This window comes from Puma concolor, chromosome B4, assembly GCF_028749965.1.
Source record: "Puma concolor isolate L17-30 chromosome B4, mPumCon1.1.hap2, whole genome shotgun sequence".
Classification (NCBI taxonomy): Eukaryota; Metazoa; Chordata; class Mammalia; order Carnivora; family Felidae; genus Puma; species Puma concolor.
In genome coordinates this window covers 105,648,711-105,671,283 of record NC_141673.1, presented here as the reverse complement: position 1 = coordinate 105,671,283, position 22,573 = coordinate 105,648,711, and the positions used below count along the sequence as shown (strand labels likewise).

Below are 22,573 nucleotides of genomic sequence, written 5' to 3'. Positions count from 1 at the left end.
CATTCTGCGGTTTCTTAGGTTCCTGTCAAAGATTTTCCAGTTTCAGATATGTCACAAAATGAGTTCTCAAGTGGTGTTTCTTAAGTAACTATCAAGCTTAATGTTTTTCAGTATTTCTTTCTTTACCTCCTCCTTGTACTTCCTGTTGCTAGACATACTTTTACTGTTAAAATTTTTAATGTTTATTACATTGGCATATAATAGAAATCAGAAAAATATTAGAAAATTGAAAAAAAAATAAGAGTTTTTTGTTCTAGCCCTTGCCAAAGTTACTACGTATCTGTTGTAATGAGGTCATGGATATAGTTTTATGTTTTGCCAACCATTTTGATAACTTCTTGGCCTTCAGGAATTTATTAATTGTGAGTTAGTAAAGAACTGTAGTAGTAGTAGTAAATGAAGACCAAAAAACTTGTTACATAATTCAGTGTACATTTAGTGTTTTTAGCTTTATGTGTATGTTTTATCTCAGTTAAACAGAGGTGCTACCCACTATACTAATATATGCTAACAATGATCTTTTTTCCCTAGTAATCTAAAGTCAGATGTTTTATATAGGCTTGCCATTATTTTCATTGAATATTAACATTTGATTTCTCGTTTTTTATTGTTTATTTTTGAGAGAGAGTATGTGCATGTGTTTGTGCAGGTGGGGGAGGGGCAGAGAGAGAGGCGGGTGAACAGAGTATCTGAAGTGGGCTCTGCGCTGACAGCAGAGAGCCTGATGTGGGGCTCAAACTCATGAACCCATAAAATCATGACCTGAGCTGAAGTTGGAAGCTTAACCGACTGAGCCACCCAGGTGCTTTCTTTCTTTCTTTCTTTCTTTTTTCTTTTTCTTTTTTAACATTTATTTATTTTTGAGAGACAGAGACAGAGCGTGAAAGGGGGAGGGGCAGAGGGAGACACAATCCGAAGCAGGTTCCAGGCTTTGAGCTGTCAGCACAGAGCCTGATGCGGGGCTCGAACTCACAAACTATGAGATCATGACCTGAGCTGAAGTCAAACGCTTAACTGACTGAGCCACCCAGGTGCCCCTATATTTGCTTTCTTAAAATGTCTTTTAAATATCTTTAGAACATTTATTATATATAATGTACACAACATAAAATTTACCATTTTAATCCTTCTAAGTATACAGTTCAGTTGTGTTAATTGCATTTACAGTGTTCTGCAACTGTTGCCACTGTCAATTTCCATAATCATCCCAAACAGAACTTCTGTACACATTAAACAATAAATACCATTATCCTCTCTCCTCAGCTCCCGGTAACCTCTGTTCTACTTTCTGTTTCTGTTGTTTTTGTTTTTGTTTTTGTTTTTGTTAAGGTTGTCTACTCAAGATACTTCATATAAGAGAATAAAACTTTATAAATGTCTTGCTTTAGAGGTACCTGGGTGGCTCAGTCAGTTAAGTGTCCTACTCTTGATCTCAGCTGATGTCTTGATCTTAGGGTTGTGATTTCAAGCTCCACGTTGGGCTTCGTGCCAGAAGTGGAGCCTACTTAAAATGAATGAAAAAATAGTAAGAAAGATTATTATTTAAAATAAAATAAATGTCTTGCTTTAAAATTGTTTCTAATTTTATATTGATGAAGGATGACAGCATGGAAGAGAAGCCATTAAAAATAAAAGGAAAAGACTCTTCAGAGAAGAAACGGAAACGGAAGCTAGAAAAAGTAGAACAGCTTTTTGGAGAAGGAAAACAGAAGTCCAAGGAGTTAAAGAAAATGGATAAACCTAAAAAGAAGAAATTAAAACTAAGTGCAGAAAAATCAAAGGAGCTGAATAAACTGGCCAAGAAACTGGCAAAAGAAGAAGAGAGAAAGAAGAAGAAGGAGAAGGCTGCTGCAGCCAAAGTTGACCTTGTGAAAGAGACTACTGAGAAGAAGAGAGAGAAAAAAGTGCTGGACATCCCCTCAAAGTACGACTGGTCAGGAGCGGAAGAGTCCGATGACGAAAATGCTGTGTGTGCAGCACAGAACTGCCAGAGGCCCTGCAAGGACAAGGTGAGCTCTTAACTATACGGTCACGTGGGAGAGAGGACAAGGAGCAGCAGTCTCCAGACAGAAGTTTGATGAAATGAGAATCTGGTTTTGATTCTAGAATTTGGGCTTCCAACTTAATATGTTTTCTACAGTTTCTATAAACCGTTGTGAATTATGAGGCTGTTAGGTCAGTGTGCTTAATAGAAGAGATATTGTGCTTTAAAAATCAGGTACTTAGTGAACATAAAGAGACGAGAGCAGAGAGAAGCTATGTGATAACCCTGGGTAGCAGTGCATTTCATGTGCAGCTGGCATAGCAGTTTTGGTATAGTCTTTTGCCTTCCCTGTAGGGTGACTCAGAGAACTAAATACCTTGTCGGTTAGTCACAGTGGCCTGAAAACATTCTGGGCCAGTATTTTAAGAGCTCTGGAAAATTGCATTAAGATTTGTTCTAAAGACCTAAACTAAGGGGTTAAATCTTCCCGTTTGGTCTGTGTCTTACCAACACTCAGGCCTGTGTGCATTCTTCTAAATGGAGTAAGAGTTTTTCAAATACCTTGTGAAGAAATAATTAAGATCTTTAAAGGTATTATTTTAAAAGTTTCAGTATATTAATTATGTGATGGCCATTCTTTAAGTAATATTGATGTTATGAACTTCTGAGTAAGATGGATGGACTTTATGAAAAATCCCAGTTCATTCAATGACTGGAGGCATCTGTTATGGTTCCCATCAAGATGATTAGTAAATTCATAGTTTTTATTTCATAATGTTTATTATACCACTTGGTACTTAAAATTGTAATACCTCTTCAATTTGAATATATGAACAGAGAATATAACTGCACCATTATTCCCTTACTTCCCTCCTCAGTCAGATTCTTGTTAGAGCTTGAAGAGGTCACCTTGTCCAGGCTCTTCATTTTACAAATGATGAAACCAGGACTCAGTGAAGATAAATGATGTGACCAAAGTCATAGAGCTAATTAGTGCAAAGCCAAACGTAGAACCGTGGTTTCCTGGCTCCCAGACCAGGTTTTCTCCACTAATATCCCCCACCCCACCAATAATTAAGATGTAAGTACAAAAGCACATTCCAAAACTGAATGACACTTATATTTAAATTACACTTATTAAATGTTTTCCACTCATTTTTAGAAAATGAATATATATATGATAAGACACATATCCCATAGTCTAACCTTCCAAGGACAATATCTACAAATATCTACAAATGTTTCCTTCTAGTCTTTTTTCCTATATGGCTTATTTTATATTATGTCATAAAACCTGTTCACTTTTGTATCTTTATTATATAAATGTTTCTATTTTATGAACATTTTAAAACATTTTAGTAGTTACATTATATATGTGTGTATATTATTTTTCTTTCATTTTGAATTTCTTCTCATCCGAATTTGTTTATTAAAGAAGCTGATGAAAGGTTAACTTTTTCTTTGGGTACCGAAGAACTATTGGCAGCTCATGTTGGCAGAACCTTCTCCCTTTTTCAAACTAATTTTATGGCAGTTTCAGGACTGGCAGCAAGATGGTGTTTCTTTTTTAAGCTTTCCTATCACCATTCCTACAGTGTTTATATCCATCACAAACTTTTTGCTTTCTGTTTTTTCACCTTTCCACCTAATAATCTTTCCCCTCTTCTGCTAAGCATCGTAAATATGGCTCAGGTCTTCCATTATCTTCCTGTAGCATATAAACGTTACAGTTTTTTTTATCATCTGCTATAAAATTGTTAAATAATTTAACACATGCCCTGCTTACTCTCAGGGTTATGAGAATTAAGAGGAGATCATTTATATGAAAACACTTGTTAACCAAAATGCAGTATAAATGTTAAGATGTAATGGTTATTTTTAAGTGAGCCCTGAGATTTGCTCCTAGTGTTAAAGGTATTTTTTTTTTTTTTTTTAAATCTGGAAAGTTGTCTTAATAGAACTGAGGGAGATTTAGCTGCACATTCAGAAAAAAATGTCTATTTCAAACTGTTAAAACACATACAAAGGTGAGGAAGATGTGTCTTAACCTGTCATTAGTTTACATAAAAGAAACAGTAAATGTTGTAATTTTTTTTTAATTTTTTTTTTTTTTTTTTTGAGAGAGGGGTGGGGGCGGGGAGGTACGGCCCAAGAGAGAGGGAGACAGAGGATCCAAAGCAGGCTTTGTGTTGACAGCAGAGAGCCCGATGTAGGGCTCGAACTCATGAACAGAGAGATCATGACCTGAGCCAAAGTTGGACACATAACTGACTGGGTCACCCAGGCACCCCTAAATGTTGCATTTTTATAGTGTGTTTTTTTTAACTTTTTAAATAAAATTTTTAATAAAATTTTTTATATGTTTATTTTTGAGAGAGAGAGAGAGCACGAGCAAGGGAGGGGTAGAGAGAGAGGGAGACACAGAATCTGAAGCAGGCTTCAGGCTCTGAGGCATCAGCACTGAGCCCAATTGCAGGGCTCTAACTCATGAACTGAGCCAAAGTCAGATGCTTAACTGACTGAACCACCCAGGTGCCCCTAATGTGTTTAATTTTAAACAGAAATTATTTCAGATTGTAAACATTTTGCTCATCGTTGCTGTTTTGCAATATTTATGGTTCTCCAAGTTTGTTCTTGAAACTAGTTTTACTAAATAAGAGGTGTATTTCTTCAACTGCTTTGTAAAGAATTTTACAACTTTCTCCATTTGAAGTATAGTATTTTTCTAAGAAAACCAAATTAATGCATGGCATAAAATGATGGTTAAAAAAGAAGAATGTTTTTAGAGAAGTCGGTGTTCTTTAAATATCACGAAGCAAAAAATAACTTCTAGGGTTCGTTCATATTTAGGTAAATGTACATTTACCATATTTCTAACCAATAATTACTATTACTTTTCCCCCACAATGTGCAGATTGAGAAAACTTTGAAGGGCTACCTAAACATACCTAGCCTCAATTTCAAGATGTTTTAGAAAGAGAAAAGAAAAATATTACCAGAATAATGGGAAAGGGTTTAAAAAAAAAGTCTCTTTTCCACCATTATCAAATTAATTTCAAGGTGTAATTAATTTTAAAAATAATGAAAAAAAATAACTATTTTCAAAAAATTAGTTTTAAGGTTCGGAATCTTCTTCTCTCTGAAGTCTGCCACTTTCATTCAGTCTTCCTGATACCAAAAGTAAAAGAAGTTAACTTGAAAAGGAGCACATTCTTTAAGCTAACATTTAAGTAACCTTTTTCTTCTGTATTAGAATAAATATTTAATCATCTTATGAAAATAGACTTTTTTCCCTTACCTTTTTTTACCTTTTTCCTGTGGGCCTTTTCCTTACCCATTACTATTTCCATAAGTTTTGGATGGTTAAATAGAGATGAAGTTGATAAACCTATGTCTCACTTTTACTCTTTGTCAGCCACTCTGATGTATTAAAAGATTTTCATAGGGTGCTATCTCAGCCAAAGTATTTGCATTTCCATTATTAGTTCATATCTCTTTTTAAAAGCACAGATAATCAAAGGTTGGATTACCCTCAACAAGTGGTGATGTGGAGATTGGGTAACGAACCGTCCCAGTTTGCCTGGACTTTCCAGTTTTAGCGTTGAAATTCCTATCTTGGGAAACACATCAATCTTGGGCTAAGAGAGCTGGCCACTTAATGTTAAGAGCATCAAAAAATATACACAAGGATTCTGAACATTGTTCTCTTGTACTTCATTAAGTGAATTGTTTTAATTTTCGAATCTGGTTTTTGCAGGGAACCTTGGTGCAGTAGAGATTGAATGCCAAAATAACAAAAGCTTGGTCGGGTAACTAAGCTAAGACTATCACTAAATCACCAGGCTTTCTTTTTTCCCAGTGCAGTAATAATGCCCTGTGAAGTGAACAAAATGAAATATGGTAAATATTTTTAAGTGTAAATATGAAACCGTATAGCAACACAGGAAATACTAAATTAACATTATTTCCTGTATTTAATGTATTTCTCTTTAAAAATTTCCCCCAATCCAACTGGTAATGTATTTGTACTATACTTTCAAATCTTTTATCAGTTAATATTTGAACACCTCACAGCTGTGAAGTTTTTTAATTATTTTTGTGATTTGATAAGTAAATCTCTTAAAACCAATGAAAGGGGAAGTGACTATTAGAGCCTAATGTGCAGATAACCAAGTTCTGTGTTCTTGAGTTTTCAGCCTAGTACACAATCTGTTGCCCCTGTGTCAAATCTTCAGTTAATTCAGTTGAAATTCCAAACTTTGGTTTGCTTTATGACCCTATGGGCCTTTTCAAACAGAAGTAGCACTGGAATTGGATTGTTATTAGTACATGAACATGACAAAAAGATACTAGTAAGGGAAGGATTGTTTTTTCCCTGCTAGATTATTAGGGTAAATTGATATATAACCTGTAGGCTGAGATACAATCTGTGTACTGATAAATGTCTCAAAAAAAGTTTTATACTGTTTTGGAATGGTGGGAGAGCTAGGCTCTAGGAGTGGACCTCTAGCCAAAATCACAAAAGAGAATGTGTTCTCATCCTTACTTGAGACTGATAGATTTAATTTGGGGAAACCTGGAATGCAGTGCAGAATTAGATTTTTAAAAAGATAGGGCCACTTTTTCTTGGCAGGATATACTGATAAATTGGGAACTTTCTTATCCTGTGGGTTAGCATGAATGGGGACTGGACTAGATTAAGAAGGTTGAAAGTAGGACTAGAGTTATCTACTGGTTCAGGGTGGCGTCATAAACAGGGTAATATCTCCAATTTGGGCAGCCCAAAGAAACACAGATCATCTTCCCAGTTCTCGTTACCAGTGCCAAATAGCCAAAACACTTAACCCCAAGTTACTTACCATCACATTAGCACTTTGTAAATCTTCATTGCTATAGTACCTATATGTTTAGTTTGTTGCAAAGAAGTCATTTATCTCCCTCTTTTGTCTTTCATATAGTAGTTTGCTGCAATAGGAGCAGTTCAATTTTCTTTACTGCACTGACTTCAGAAACTAAATATTACATAAATAATTACAGAACAAAAACAGAATTTGTTTTAGGAAGGAATTGTTAAATTGCTCTGAATTTACCAGCAAGCAGTATCACAAAGTACTAGGAATGATCAAATTTAGAAAATATAAAAGTTACCTAGAATCTGACTGAAAATCTAAGCTCTGGTTTGTACCCCCAAGATATTCTGAGTCTGTAGGTTTGGGTTTGGGATGGGTCTCAGCCGTACTTTTTTTTTTTTTTTTTTTTTTCAACGTTTATTTATTTTGGGGACAGAGAGAGACAGAGCATGAACGGGGGAGGGGCAGAGAGAGAGGGAGACACAGAATCGGAAACAGGCTCCAGGCTCTGAGCCATCAGCCCAGAGCCCGACGTGGGGCTCGAACTCACGGACCGCGAGATCGTGACCTGGCTGAAGTCGGACGCTTAACCGACTGCGCCACCCAGGCGCCCCACAGCCGTACTTTTAATGAACACAACAGGCAATTCTATGTAAGTGGTCTACACATTTTTGAGAAGCAGTGCTACAGGCAGTTATTTCAAAGTGCAAAATGGATCTTGTGTAAGATAGTATAATGAGTAGAGGCATGAAATTGTGATCTTGAAAGATGCCACACGGTGAGCTAGCTGTTTTGCCATGCATTATTTCATTTAATCCTCTAAATAATCCTGTAAACAGAATATTATCTCCATTTTACAGATGAGGAAATTGAGCCTTACTGAGATTAAATTCTTTGCCTCAAATTGTACACATCAGAATTCAGAACTTGTGACTGAATTCAGTAATCTTTACTGTACACAGCACTGTCTCCTAATAACTAGAACTCTAGAATAGGAACAATGGAAGCAGAAAGATTCTTTTGACAAGTGATTTTTCCCATGCTTTATTACAACCCTAAAACCACTAACATGAGCATCATCATTTTGATAACTCTTTGAGTACTCGGAAACTAATTTAGAAACTACTCCCTTTCCCTGAAACTCATTTACCTAGCCCAAACCTTCCTCCTCTGTTCTTTTCTCATAAACTTCACTGAGGTACCTCTTTGATCCCTTCATACTCCTTACTTTGCTCTGAAAACTGGCAAAGCTCATTGTAAGTGGCTTTGTAAGTTGCCAGTGAGATGATCCACTTTGTACTGGGGAGAGGAAGAGTAGCTCTTTTAATCTTAAAGGTTCTCATCTGCCATGACATCAGTTACAAAAACTACCACATTCACCCTCCAGATACAAAAACCCAAATCATCTTATTGTTAACTCCAGGCCCAAGGCTTAATAAAGTCACCAAACTACAGTCTCTTTCTAGCCTTCTGTGATTACAATATCCTCTGAAGGGTCAAAGTTTGCTTGGCATCTGCCACTGACTTATCAGTTATACAGACTTGAATTTTAAACCCCGGAGTGATCTATTGACCTGTGACTTTGACTGTTTTAATTGGTTAATTTGTAAGATTTGACCTCTGATATTTGCTAACTTTTTATAGGGAGTTGTATTTGTAACGGAAGAAGAGAAGAATAAAAAATATTAGTTTTAAAAGTGGCCTATGTGACTGCTTTTCTAAAAAGGTATTTAATGCTCTTAGTACTTTGGCTTATCTCTTTGAAATAAAGCTAATACACAGGATTGCCTTCACATTGTTGTACTCTTCCTTTCTTGATTGATAATTGCATTGTCTTAGCGTCTAGAAATTGTTAATATTAGCTAAAACTACTTGGCTGCTCTATTAGAAGTTCCTTTTTTGTCAAGTTTTTCTCAAACATGTTTCTGCCTCAAAAGGATCCCTGGGTATTTATGAGGTAATGGAGTACCTAAGAGGCCTAATTTTGAGGACATACTGTGGTAAAATATAATTTGGGGATATTAACTTCCCAGCTTCTTTCTTTAAAAAGTAACCCCATAAAAGTCATTGTCTGTCTCTGGACATCCCAGTTATTTGCTATCATTTAAGCCAAGAAAGCTCTTTGGTTTGCTTTTTTTTTTCTAGGCTTAATGTTTATGTAACCTAAACATTCCTCAATCTTGTCTCCTACAGGTAGACTGGGTACAATGTGATGGTGGCTGTGATGAGTGGTTTCATCAAGTTTGTGTGGGTGTATCTCCAGAAATGGCTGAAAATGAAGATTACATCTGTATAAACTGTGCAAAGAAGCAAGGGCCAGATAGCCCAGGTCAAGCACCACCTCCTTCCTTCATAATGAGCTACAAACTACCAATGGAGGATCTTAAGGAGACCAGTTAGCAGTTGCTGGGTTAGTTTGGGACATGGGGGGAAATGGACCACATTGAGACCTTAGTCATCAAGTAGAGTGGTTTAGATCCACTCAGAATGTTGCTTCCAAAGACAAATGGCCTTCAGAGGAAGTCCTCTTAGCGGACTTCCTCTTTGCATGGACTGTGTGACCTACATTGTCTTCAACACATCTATGCAGAGGGTGTCTTTGGTACAGCAGCCAGTATTTCAGTTTATGTCTCCTCTGAGTACGGTATGTTACTTTACAGCCAGACATTTGATTGAGCTCTAGAGTGGCTGGTTGGCATTAATACATTGGTATGTTAGCAGGGCATGTAGGATGTGGCTTATGGCCAGTTGATACTAGTTAGAGGTTTACAACCTAGAGGCAGTACTGTCTGGAGGTGCTGACTACTTGGCTCTCCTTAGGACAGTTGGACAGGAGTGAGAGTACCACTCTCCTTCCACTGTTACCTGGCATGTAATGCCCTACGGATATAGCCATGGGAGCAACAGGGCCAAAGTTACTCCTGTTAGTAGTCATGGGATAGTAGCACAGTCTAGACCCCAGCTACTTGTGTGTGTTTGTACCAAGAAGAAAACCCCAAATGAGAGGCAGATCACCTTATCTTCCTAAGGAGGAGTATGTCATCTAGTTCAGAAGTCTGACTAGATTGGATTCTGGGAAGAAGAGCTTTTCTTATTTCAAGGCAAGGAGCCTTTTTTTTTTTGGCTTTGAGAAGTCTTGCTGTCTTGGGTCTGCATTTTAGAGACGAGCAGGTACATGGATCCAGGCTCCTGCAAAAGAAAAGAAGACAAGTCAGAATGTTTTACTGAGACCCAGTGATGCATGCTTTTCGGGGAAACCTTCATTTACAAGTATACCAGACCACCAGGCTTCAGGCATGGCCATGAGCAAGACCAGCAAATAACAGCTTTTTGCCTTGCAGCCCTGACCCCGATGTCTGCTGTTTCCAACACTGGCAATTTCTGATACTGGCCCACAGCAGATGCTGTTGAATAACACCCTGGCTTCATCAGAGGATATGGGGTTGTAGCACCTCCGGGTGATAAAGTTGTTTTAGTAAATCCATTTTTAAAAAAAGAAAAAAGGACTTGTTTTTACTTTTTTCTAAATGTCTCTGACTACTGACTGTTCTATAAATAGATTATTTTTCCTTTTTTAATATACATATATGGATATATAAATATATATATATTTACTGTTACCAGCAGCATATGACAGAGTTTTCAGCATCAAAAATCCATTTGGGGGCTTGCTTTCTCTTTTTGCTTTTTAATAAAGAAACCCCATTCCTTCCTTGTAGTACAAGGAGTTGTTAGCACTTCCTTCTCCATCCTAGCCTGACCACATCTTCCATCTTGTTTTTGTTCATAGATCATTGTATTTCCTTTGTGTTGTTGGAACTTGTCTCTGTCTATTGGGAAACTTGGTCTTACTATTTCTGTGATGGCTGGTTTGTTTTGTTTTTGTATGTAAATGTTTGAAACTATGGTGCTGTGCCCTCTTCCCTCCTGTTGTGTTCTCTATTGTTAAGGTGTTAGGTAAGCTGTATGGAAACTTTTATTAGAAGGGGACTAATTTTTTTTAAAGGACAAAGAACCCCAAAAAACTAAAAATAGTGTTTTGTCTTCACTATGCCGTGTCCCTTTATTTTGTTTAAAAATCTGTGGTTTGGCTTAATTTATCAGTTTTCTTTTTAAAAGGGGGGAGCAGGGTGGGCCTAGAGAACAGCTTATAATCTCCTTTTCCCTTTTTGCCCCAGTCTCTTTTAAAGAAATGTCTTCTAGTAACTAGAAGTGAAATGTACTGTCCAGTTACAGTTTGAGTGGGTATGAGATTTAACTCAAAAGGCATCTTGCTAAAAAAACAAAACAAAACAAAAAAACAAAAACTTTTCCTGTAAAACCCAGTTTCTGTAAATGCTTTCTCTGTGGTTCAAACTACCTAATTTTTAGTCTTCCCTTAATATTGCATAACATTTTTAGTGTTTTGACCTGTTACAAGGGTCATAAGCGTCACTCTGCATGATCTCAAGTGTGTATATGATTTAAGATTTCAAGGGATATTACAAGGTAACTTTTAACCAATTTCATAAATTTTAATTTTGCCAGTCTATAAAGATATTATTACCTAAGAATTTTATCTGGTTGACGTTATAAAAGAAAGCACAATATTTTTTGCCTTTCGTCTTCTCTGCAAAGATCTTCAAATACTTTTGGGTTAAAAATTGAATGCAGTTTTAAGTGATGGCTGCCTTGGTGGAAAACATTTAAAAATAGTTTATCTTTTCTTCCTAGTCACCCATTAACTTTACTCAGCCATCAGTGGAAGGGCATGAGGATGCTGAGAAAGATAGTTAAGTTGGTGCTCTGCTTCTTGGAGTATGGTGGGTGGATGCAGGTGGCTGTTGAGGAAATAATTTATGTCCTTAATACAGTATTTACCAGCTGGAGATCTGAGAGAAAAATGCAAGACAGTCTTCAACTATGAGTAGCTCCCTGTTTATCTTCTGTTTTGAAACTTAAATATATCATTCAGTAGATTTGGTGGGATTTTCTGTATTTATTTGAAAGTCACAGAGGATTTGGTCTGACTCTTGACCAAAGGCTGAGAAGAACAGATGAGAGACATTAGTTTAAAAAAGAGAGAGAGAAAAACGAACATATACAAGTCTATAATTTTGGAATTAATGAACTAAGATTCATCTATTTAAAGACATGCTGGTGTTCTAATATAAAATATTGTTTTCAGTTAGAGGAAATTACCTATTTACAACTTACTCCATTCTTCATTGTTGTAACATTTTATATTAAAATTTGATTTAAAATGTTCCTTTACTTTTCAGAGTTGCAAATTTTCACCATTGGTGTTTTAACTAATTCTGTGATAGTTCTTTCAAAGATATTTCTTACTATCTTCATTATAACTATGTTGGGGAAGGTTATAGAAAGAAAAATTTAAAAAATGCTATGTAAGTCTTTAATATTCTCAAAGGGGTAGGTCAGTGGAACTATGCAAATTCCCAAGTTTACAAATGCAACTATAGCATTAGTAGTAGTTAGCTTTCTTATTGGCAGAAGAGGGGACATTTTTTTCCCACAAATGTCTATTTTAGTTCCTGATAGTTATTGCAACAAAGCCATGTTCAGAGTTAGATGTTACACTCCCTTCCTAAGTTGCTGCAGACCACCTTTGCACTGCATGATTCGAATTTGTGCCTCAATAAAATTACAAATTACTGTATGTCATACTTTGAATAATTGAAAAGATAAGCATTAAATCTGTGATTGTCTACTATGTACTTTAATAATCAAAATCCTAGCAAAGCTAGCAGACCTGTAAGATTAGAACAGTTTTTACCTGTGCTTCACTTCTGTTCTTCTCTGCTTTTGTCTTTGGTGTCCAAGAAATGTCTGTTTATTTGTTTTTCTTAATTTTAACATTCTGGATGCAGTTGAGTGCACGTAAAAGAAACTCCCTGCTTGTCAGTATTTTAATTCTGTAATACATTTGTATGAATATGAGCCAGAACTTAAAGTAGGATGAAAGGAAAAACTGAGAAAGCCTTTCTTTCAAAGGATGAGACTATATCCTTTTTAAAGGAGAAAGTGACAATTTGGAGTGGGATTTAAAAATTGTAAATTGTGAAAAATTAAGCTGTTAAAGTCCCACATATAACCAGGTTCAATAAAGGTTTACATACGGAACTAGCTTCATATGTGTGTAGAAAGTTGCTTTTGCAGTAGGTCTGTTAAGTATAAATTTTAAAAAGCAGGCAATTGATTTGTCTTTCACCTTTTGAAACTCCTGCCCCCCACCCCCTTTTTAAATTAAAGCATATCATTACTTCTTTGGATATGGATGTGCCAAATGATATTTACAGCATGAGAAGGAAACAATTGGATGTAAATCTATTTTGGAATTGCAGTCTTCTCTTGGCTTGGATCATAATCCACTCACCACTATGCAATGGCTGATGTGCACTGGGAAAGGATGTGACGGGTGTAGATGTATCCAGCTTATTCTTACTTTTGCAATACTCCAAGATGTCTAAACAGGAATGTCTTTTGTAAACCTCAAGACCCTCTATTGATTATTCTCTTACATATTTATTTACTTGTTAGTGAGACACTTAAATATAATATGGACTCTGATTTACCAAGGTTTTTGGTGGTGCCTTATGAAAAGTATAACTTGTTTTCTTGTTTTTTGAGCATGTTTTCCATTTCTTTTGTTTTCTAAAAGAGTATTAGATATGGTTATTTGCATTACATCTAAAAAATAAAAAAAAAAATTTGTGTGTGTGTGCTCAGGTTCCCCCCTACTCTCTCATTTACATTGGTGTCAACTGTAAATGGTAACCAAGTAAAGGTAAATGTTGGCATTGAGTATTGATGATCCTGAGGAAAACTGGCAGGTGCATGAGAGCTTTTCACCCGGGGTCAAAGCTGTTTCTGATACTGCAGTTGCTCTCTATAAAATCAAATACTGGACTCAAGTAATTTGATCACTGGTGTGATTAGCCTATTACTGAGAATAATGTTTTCAGAAAGTGTGAAGTGGAAGAAGTGATCCCTGAAGATTTCACCTGTCCTGCTTTCAGCAAGAATCCAGTAGTGATCTACAGCCATTTCCCCATCTTTGATTCTTGAGCACTTCGATCCTTGCAGCAAACCATAGCAGGGAAAATGAGGAAATACTTTATTTTGGCCTCATGCTTACAACTAGTTCAAACTGCAGCTTACTTCAGAGAAGTAAGTAGCGTTTTTTACTCATTGCCAAGGTTACCAGATCATGTGGGCATTGCTGGAAATGTTAAGATTCTGCTTTCCATGAAATTGGCCTCAAATATGAAGTATGTGACTGTGTATATATGTGTTGGTATGGAAGATTGGTGGGAAGGAGGAGGGGGGAAATCTGGTTGTCTCTTAACTTGGAAAATAATCTTGCCAGCGAAAAAAAGACACCTGCAATTTCATAGAGTGACAGATTCTTTAAAAATTGTGTGGGGTCCTCCCAGTTTAGATCAAATATTTCTTGGACCCTTGGCATTGTAGTTGACATTAATAAATCGAAGGTCCAGAATCTTAGCCATTAGCCATGAATTGGGAAGTCACATACACAAGGAGAGAAAATACAAAAGAACACAAAAATGTTACGTAAATAAACTTAGAGGGATTTTGGAATTTCTGGATTCTTTTCAGCTCTTCTTTAAAGACTATTTCTACTCCGTTTTAGTAGGAAGAAAGATTTAATTAGCATTTCCATATAGTGAAGTTCCATGAAATTTCTTTACCATAGATTTTCACTAACCTTGACTTTGGAGCTAGGTTGTATGCCTTGTTAATGGGAAAAAAGGCAACACAGGAAGTCTTGAAAATGGCTTGGTAGGTCCAGGTAGTAACCCTTGTATTAAGGAACCCTGATGAGTTGCCAGGAATATAGGGATGAAGACAGAATTGTCTGTAGTTCACAAAAACAAGCAAATGAACAAAAACTTAAAGCCCAGATGAGGACTTTAGTAGGATTACAATAAGGTAAAAACATGGATTTAGGAATCAAATAACTAATGGGTTTTTAGCTCTATATTACCTATACTCGTGTTTTTGAGACTAAGTTTCCTACCTTGTGTGGGTTAGTTTGTGTGGATACAAAGTTATAGCTCTCTCCCCTCTAGAGAGGTAAGACCTAGATGATGATTTTTAAGAGTTTCCTATTAAAACTTTTATAGAATTTCTAGAGGAAGTAGTACAAGGATTTTGGACATGTAGTCCAAATCCCTGGTTTAATGTTAGAAAAAGTCTACTCATTACTTCCGAGGAGGGACTGTACAGACTGTATTGAATATTCTGTTTTTAGAAAATGTAAGTATTGGTCACTGACTTACATATTAGAGCTTACCCGTAGTCTTCCCTTCACTTGGGTCTGGATTTTGCAGAGTTCATCAAGCACTTTTATGTATGCCCCAAGACTAGCATCTCGTTCTGTCCAGTGCCCAACTGTGTGGAGGTAAGGTGAGTAGAAGACACATTTCGACAGACCTATTAGACTCCCTCCTCCTGAATTGGTATTTGATCTTAGTAATATTTTTCCACCACTCAAAGCAAAGACCCCTTCCCACTGAGACCAGTAGGCCACTCACAGGTCTTCAGTCTTAGTAGGCTACTTTAGTCCTCTCTGGCCTAACCTTGCCATCCTCTCTACTTGGGGCTAAGCTTTGCTGAGACACAAAATGGAGTTTTATCGTTAAAACTTTTTGGAACCTAGAAGAGTTCAGGCATATCTAGGCTTGGTCAATGCTCAGCACTTCTGTTTGTTTTGTCATAGACACGTGACTTCAGAATTCCAGTTGGAACATTAAAGGCTGGTTTAATTCACTTTGCTTCTCATCCCTGTAATTCACTGCTGCCATCTAAAATAGAAGTCCAGGGACACCTGGCTGGCTCAGTAAATCATGTGACTCTTGATCTCAGGGTCATGAGTTCAAGCCTCATGTGGAGCCTACTTACAATAAAGAATAAATAATAGATCAAAGCCCATCCAGTCATCCTTCCTCTCTCTTCGTATTCCAGTGTTACCACCTACTATCTCCAATTCATGTTCCTATTGTGCCCCTTCCTGCCGTTTTTTTGTTTGTTTGTTTGTTTGTTTGTTTGTTTGTTTTGGCATTACAGAGGGGCGTCTGGCTGGCTCAGTCAGTAGACCATGCGGCCCTTGATCTCAGGGTTGTTAAGTGAACCCCGTGTTGGGCAGAGATTACTTTAAATAAATAAGTATACATTATAGAGACTTGCTTCCCTATTCCTTTGTGAACTTCTACTTTTTCATTAACTGGAACCTGGCTCTCAGCTGCACTTATCTTAGGACTATTTCAAGTTGAGGGTGCCCTTTTTCTCACTTTACTACTATAAGGTATGAACCAGTACATTATAGGGGCTGTTGCCTTTATGTTACTGATTTCCACTGCCACACATTGAGGCCTCTGACATTCAGCTGTACCATCATCTATCCTCATTACTGTCATCTCTGGTTACTCTTTTACATTCATTCAGGACTTGGATGGTTCAAGAGCATCTCTACCTCCAACCCTACCATTATTCTGGGCAATATCATTGATAATGGTTGACTTTACTGTTTCTGTACCTTCACCTCCAATAATCATTTTCTTTCCTTTTTTTTCCAATACTCCTTTTCACTTCATTTAGCAAACCAATTCCAAGGCCATAGCTTGGATTGTGTCAAGAACTTATTTCTAAATGTTAAGGTCTAGGCCTATCCACATACTATTGTGATTTTTTTTTAATGTTTATTTATTTACTTACAGCATGAGAGGGGGAGAGGGAAGGAGAGAGAATCCCAAGCAGGCTCCACATGGAGCCCAATGCGGGGCTCAAGCCCATGATCTGAGCCAAAATTAAGAGCCAGATGCTTAACTGACTGAACCATCCAAGTGCCCCCATACAATTCTGATTTTTAATGTTGTATCTTTGATCTTTGCCTCCTAGTGTATTTATGATCTCAAAAATCTCCAGTTAATCACTTTTTTCTTTGAATCTTCAGTTCACTCTGGCTCCAGCTCATTTCTTCTCCATTTAGCATAGACTGCATGGCCTGTCACTCATTCATGGTGTTTCCCCATCACTCTGGCCCTGCAGAACCTTATTTCTGGATCATTTTAGCCATCTGACCTCTTTGCTCTCATGGGCTGCTGAATATTACTGAGTACAAACCACTGATTGGTAGTATCAAAAACTGACTCAGGTGGGTGGGTTCTCAAAGTCCCAATGGTCCAGCAACCTCTTCCATTTTTAAAGACTACTTACCACTTTCATTGTTGTCAAATCCTCACCCACCACCTCTCTTCCCTCAGCAGAGGTACCCTCCTAACACTGACTTGAGCAAATTGAAGCTAACAGGAGAGCTCTAAGTTTCCCTAGTCACCACTATCAGCATTTTAAAGTGGTGTCATCAAAGACTCTTCTCTTATATACCCTCTTTGGGGTATATAAGCTCTTGTTCACTTCGTTACCACTTGCCACTTTTATTCTCTGATGTTTCCCAAATCATTATCACCAGTTCATGCTTGCTTGCTTGCTCTTTAATCAACTGTCTGGTAAGCATTTCTATTTGTATGATTTTACTCACTCCAAACTCATTGTGTCAAAACCAAACTCTTCTTCCTGCCCCCAAACCAGTTCCTCTTTATTCCCTCCAAAAGAATAGTGTGTTGCACAAGCCAAAATTCTGTGAACCATCGTATATTCTTTCTGACCACTCCCTTCCTGTATGCAATTATCTCCTCTGTTCTCATTGTGATGTATTAGCTTAAGCCCTCCTCCGTTTTCCCCTGGATTTCTGCACTACTCTTTAGTCTGGTCAATCAAGTTTATCTTGCAAATTACTACTAGAATGAACTATCCAAACAGCCAGCCTGTTTAACACATTGTCCTATGGAATCTGCCCCATTTACCTTTCTAAGCTTGTCCTGTTTCCACATACACCCCCATTCACTGCTTCAGACACAGATGTTCATTTCCTAGTCTTTTTCTGGAATGCTCTCCTAGTTTTGTCATTCTCAAGATGTCAGTTTAAATGCTACCTCTTCAGAGGCCCCTTATTCTCTCCTAACAGCTTATTCTACCCCCTAATGGGACTTTGCAATATTTTGTTGTATTTGTTTATAAGTTCTGTGAGAGCAGGAGCTTTTTTTTATTTCATCTCTTTATACCCAGCAACTAGAAGAATACCCTGCATATGGTAAACATTCAATCAATGACTTGAATAAATATTGTTTCATGCCTTTGTCCCTTCCTGTATATTGTTGTCTCTCAATTTATTGTGCTCTGTTTGGGCTGCCATGCCCTCATCCACACTTTTCCTTACTATCTCCTGTTAAAGAACAAAAACTCAACTGAGTAAATTTGAAGATCTAATTGGTTTTATTAAGTGATTCATGAGGACGGCATCCTATCTAGCAAGTTAGAGGGGGGGGCTCTGAGGACTTGTACAAAATAGAAGATTTTTGTAGGAGGGAGGGTGGGGCAATGAAGTTATTAGCAAAGGAAAAGAAAGGATTGTTTCAAACAAGGTCACTTTCCCTTTAGGGAATGATCAGGAGGTCTCAGGCAGATTACCATATTTTCTTTGAGGTGGGGAAGGTGGATAGAGAGGGTCCCTGTGACAGATTACCTCAATGGTACTGATCAGTTAAGACTATGTTTCTGGGGGAGGTTGAAACTGCAATTAGGTTAGATATTAAGCCCCAGTTTGGTGACTTGGCCTGACATAAGTGACTTCATATTGAGCCCATATTGTCGTTTGAACACTGCCCATTTTTCAAAATTCAGCCCATCCCCAAAACTCTTCTGAGAAGTCTTACAGGTTAATCCTTTCCTCCTAATGTGATGTGGATGTCCTTCCATGGAACTCTAGTAATATTTAGATTATACAGTAGTTCACAAAGTTGTGGTCTCTAGATCAGCAGTATCAGCAACACCTGGGAGTTTGTTAGAAACACAAATTCTTGGGCCCTACCCCAGACATCTTGAATCAGAAACTCGGGGGGCAGGGCCAACAACCTGCATTTTAATAAGCCCTCCAGGTGGTTGTGATACTTGATGAAGTTAGAGAACCGCTAGACTGTATTATAGTCACAGCATTTATATCACTAGCTTCTAACACAATGCCTAGAACAAGTTTATTGTAAAGATCTTCCTTTCAAAGAACTAAAGTCCATCTTCCTGTAGCCTCATACATCAATCCAGATTCTTTTGAGGATATGAAAAACGAGTTCAACTGCCTCTATTTGGCATCCTTTCAATATTTGACAATAACTTTTTTTTTTTTAACCTCCCCATCCTTCAACTTCAATCTTCTGGCTTAATATTAATTTTTTCTTATGTGTTATGACTTTGAGTCTCTTAAAGTTCAAACACATTGAATTTATCTGAAAAAATTCCAACTTTTCTTCCATCTTAAATACATACTCAGAACATCCTTTAGCTTTCAAGCTAAAATTCTAAAGGTGGAACTCTATGTGTAGTGTCACCCCAACACAATGGAGTTCGCAACGAATTTGACCAACATTCCATTTGCATAGTTGGAGATGTACAGTGGAAATCAAAGGTGGTCTGAAGCTCTGTGTATTCTCTCAAAGAATCTGGCCTTGGTAACATGAAGTAATTCTGTATTCTCCTACAACTGAATTGGTGGTTCTCAGCCCTGGTAGCACATTAGAATCATATGGAGAGCTTTACAAAACCATCCCTGCCACTCCCATCCCAGACCAATTGAATTAGAGTATCTTGGAGTAGCATGCAAGCACCAGTATTTTTTTTTTTTTTTTGAAGAGCTTTTTTGAGATACAATACCATAAAATTCACTTGTTTTTATTTTATGAGTCAAAGAATCTTAGTAGATTTACAGAATAGTGCAACTATCATCACAGTCTAACTTTGGAATGTTTCCATTACCCCAAAAAGAAACTTCATGCCCCTTCAAAGTCATCCCATTTCCACTCCCAGCTCTAGGCAGCCATGAGTCTACTTATGTCTCTGTAGATTTGCCTTTTCTAAACTCAAGCATTAGGATTAAAAAAAAAAAAAAAGTTTCCAGGTGATTTTAGTTATGCAGCCAAGGGTTGAGAACCACCATTCTAAATGCATTATAGGGAGTCTTAATGATTGTTAAGAGCTGTGTATAATAAGGGTATTCGCATATTTTTATGCAGTGCCTTCCACCTATGCCTGTGCATTCAGCCACCACTAGTGTGACAAGATCATTAATTTGATAATGGCACTTAGTAGGCTATTCTATTATTTCCCCTGTATACCTTTTAGAATCATATTAATTGCCTCCCATGCTTTCCCCAACCTATTTCAAAACATCTCTAGTCTTTTTTCCGTTTTTCTTACAAATTACCAGCAATAGAAGTTATCTCCAGAGCATTCTCCCTGAGATAATATAGTCTGCAGAAATGACTGCAACATACTGGTGTTGTTCCCATCCAAGAAATTGTTTTCCTTTCAGTATCTTTCACATTGGTATTTCTTCTTTAAATGTTTTCTGTTTAACCTATCTGACAAATATAACGATTTTTGCACTAATATTTCTAAAAGTTTTGGGGGGAAATATATTTATTGTTTTTTGTTTGTTTGTTTAATAGCACATGAACATTTGTTTAAAAAAAGTACTAAGAAGGGGCTCCTGGCTGGCTCAGTTGGAAGACCATGTGATTTGACTTCGGGGTCATGAGTTTGAGCCCAAGTTTGTAGAGATTACTTAAATAAAAATAAAAGTTAAACCCAAAAAACAAATAATCCAGTAAAGAAATGGGCAAAAGACATGAATAGACACTTCTCCAAAGAAGACATCCAGATGGCCAACTGACACTGAAAAAATGCTCAACATCACTCATCATCAGGGAAATACAAATCAAAACCACAATGAGATACACCTCACACCTGTCCGAATGGCTAACATTAACAACTCAGGCAACAACGGATGTTGGCAAGGATGCGGAGAAAGAGGATCTCTTTTGGATTGTTGGTGGGAATGCAAGGTGGTGCAGCCACTCTGGAAAACAGTATGGAGGTTCCTCAAAAATTAAAAATAGAACTACCCTACAACCCAGCAATTGCACTACTAGGTATTTATCCAAGGGATACAGGTATGCTATTTCAAAGGGACATATGCACCTCCATGTTTATAGCAGCACTATCAACAATAGCCAAAGTATGGAAAGACCCCAAATGTCCATCGAGGGATGAATGGATAAAGAAGATGTGGTATATACATACAATGGAATATTACTCGACAATCAAAAAGAGTGAAATCTTGCCATTTGCAACTATGTGGGTGGAACTCAGGGTATTATTACACTAAGGGAAATTAGAGCAAGACAAAAATCATATGACTTCACTCATATGAGGACTTTAAGAGACAAAACAGATGACCATAAGGGAAGGGAAACAAAAATAATATAAAAACAGGGAGGGGGACAAAACAGAAGAGACTCTTAAATATGGAGAACAAACAGAGGGTTACTGGAGGGGTTGTGGGAGAGGGGATGGGCTAAATGGGTAAAGGGCATTAAGGAATCTACTCCTGAAATCATTGTTGCACTATATGCTAACTAATTTGGATGTAAATTAAAAAATAAATAAACTAAAAATAAATAAAACTTTAAATTTTTTTTTTTTAACGTTTTTATTTATTTTTTTGGGACAGAGAGAGACAGAGCATGAACGGGGAAGGGGCAGAGAGAGAGGGAGACACAGAATCGGAAACAGGCTCCAGGCTCTGAGCCATCAGCCCAGAGCCCGACGCGGGGCTCGAACTCACGGACCGCGAGATCGTGACCTGGCTGAAGTCGGACGCTTAACCGACTGCGCCACCCAGGCGCCCTAAAAATAAATAAAACTTTAAAAAAATACTAAGAATAAGTGAAAAATGACCCTCCACCAAAAAAAGACCACTGCTGGGGCACCTGGGTGACTCAGTCAGTTGAGTGTCTGACTTAGGCTTGGGTCATGATCTTGCAGTTTGTGGTTTCGAGCCCCATGTCGGGCTCTGTGCTTATAGCTCAGAGCCTGGAGCCTGCTTCGGATTCTATGTCTCCCTTTCTCTCTGCCCCTTCCCTGCTCATGCTGTCTCTCTCTCAAAAATAAACATTTAAAAAAATTAAAAAAAAAAAAAGACCACTGTTAAGATTTAACCAAATTTACTTTCACACAGCTATCTGTGCATATTTATGTATGCATATATGCAAATATGTACACTTTTACATAAATGATGTCACACTCTACTGTTTGGTAACTTGATTCTTTTACTTAGTAATAACATTTGTATAAGACAAAAATACAGAGTTGTATTCTTTTTAATGCATGTATAGCTTGCATTAAATGGAATCTTAAAGATTTTTAAGAATTGTGTGTATTGAAGACATTATTTCTTTGTCTTGTGTTGCAAATTTTTGATCACCTTGTTATTAGTCTTTTATTCTTATTTATTATTTTTTTCTTTATAAAAGTTATTATTTTATTAAGATGTCAACTTCTTTAATTTTATAATTCCTGGTTTTCCTGACATGCTTACAATGACTTCCTCTACAAGATAATAAAAATACCTCCTTACCTGCTTAATACTTTTTTTTTGTAGTTTATTAATTTATTTTAAGAGAGACAGAGACAGCGCAAGTGGGGGAGGGCAGAGAGAGGAGGAGAGAATCCCAAGCAGGATCCATGCTGCCAGCATAAAGCCTGGTGTGGGGCTTGAACCCATGAAGCTGTGAAATCATGACCTGAGCTGAAACCAAGGGTCTGA

General features: G+C 37.2%; 1 protein-coding gene and 1 long non-coding RNA gene across 3 annotated transcripts in view; one reads left to right on the top strand and one right to left on the bottom strand.

The window, feature by feature from the left end:
• Positions 1-12,962, top strand: part of KDM5A (lysine demethylase 5A) — a 99,425-nt gene extending 86,463 nt beyond the window's left edge. The window contains exons 27-28 of one of the 2 annotated variants that reach the window (XM_086714362.1): positions 1,599-2,009; positions 9,028-12,962. In XM_086714362.1, coding sequence (XP_086570488.1) covers positions 1,599-2,009; positions 9,028-9,234 — 618 coding nt within the window. In that variant the 3' untranslated portion in view covers positions 9,235-12,962. Of the gene's footprint in view, positions 1-1,598; positions 2,010-2,862; positions 3,066-9,027 lie in introns of those variants that run through there. The other variant, XM_086714363.1, reaches the window with a different exon arrangement.
• Positions 1,398-9,956, bottom strand: LOC147579395 (uncharacterized). Its single transcript, XR_015253885.1, has 3 exons — positions 9,850-9,956; positions 6,844-6,949; positions 1,398-1,501 (listed from the first exon to the last, which is right to left on the bottom strand). It is a non-coding gene; the product is annotated as an uncharacterized LOC147579395 (long non-coding RNA).
• Positions 12,963-22,573: the final 9,611 nt, after the last annotated feature.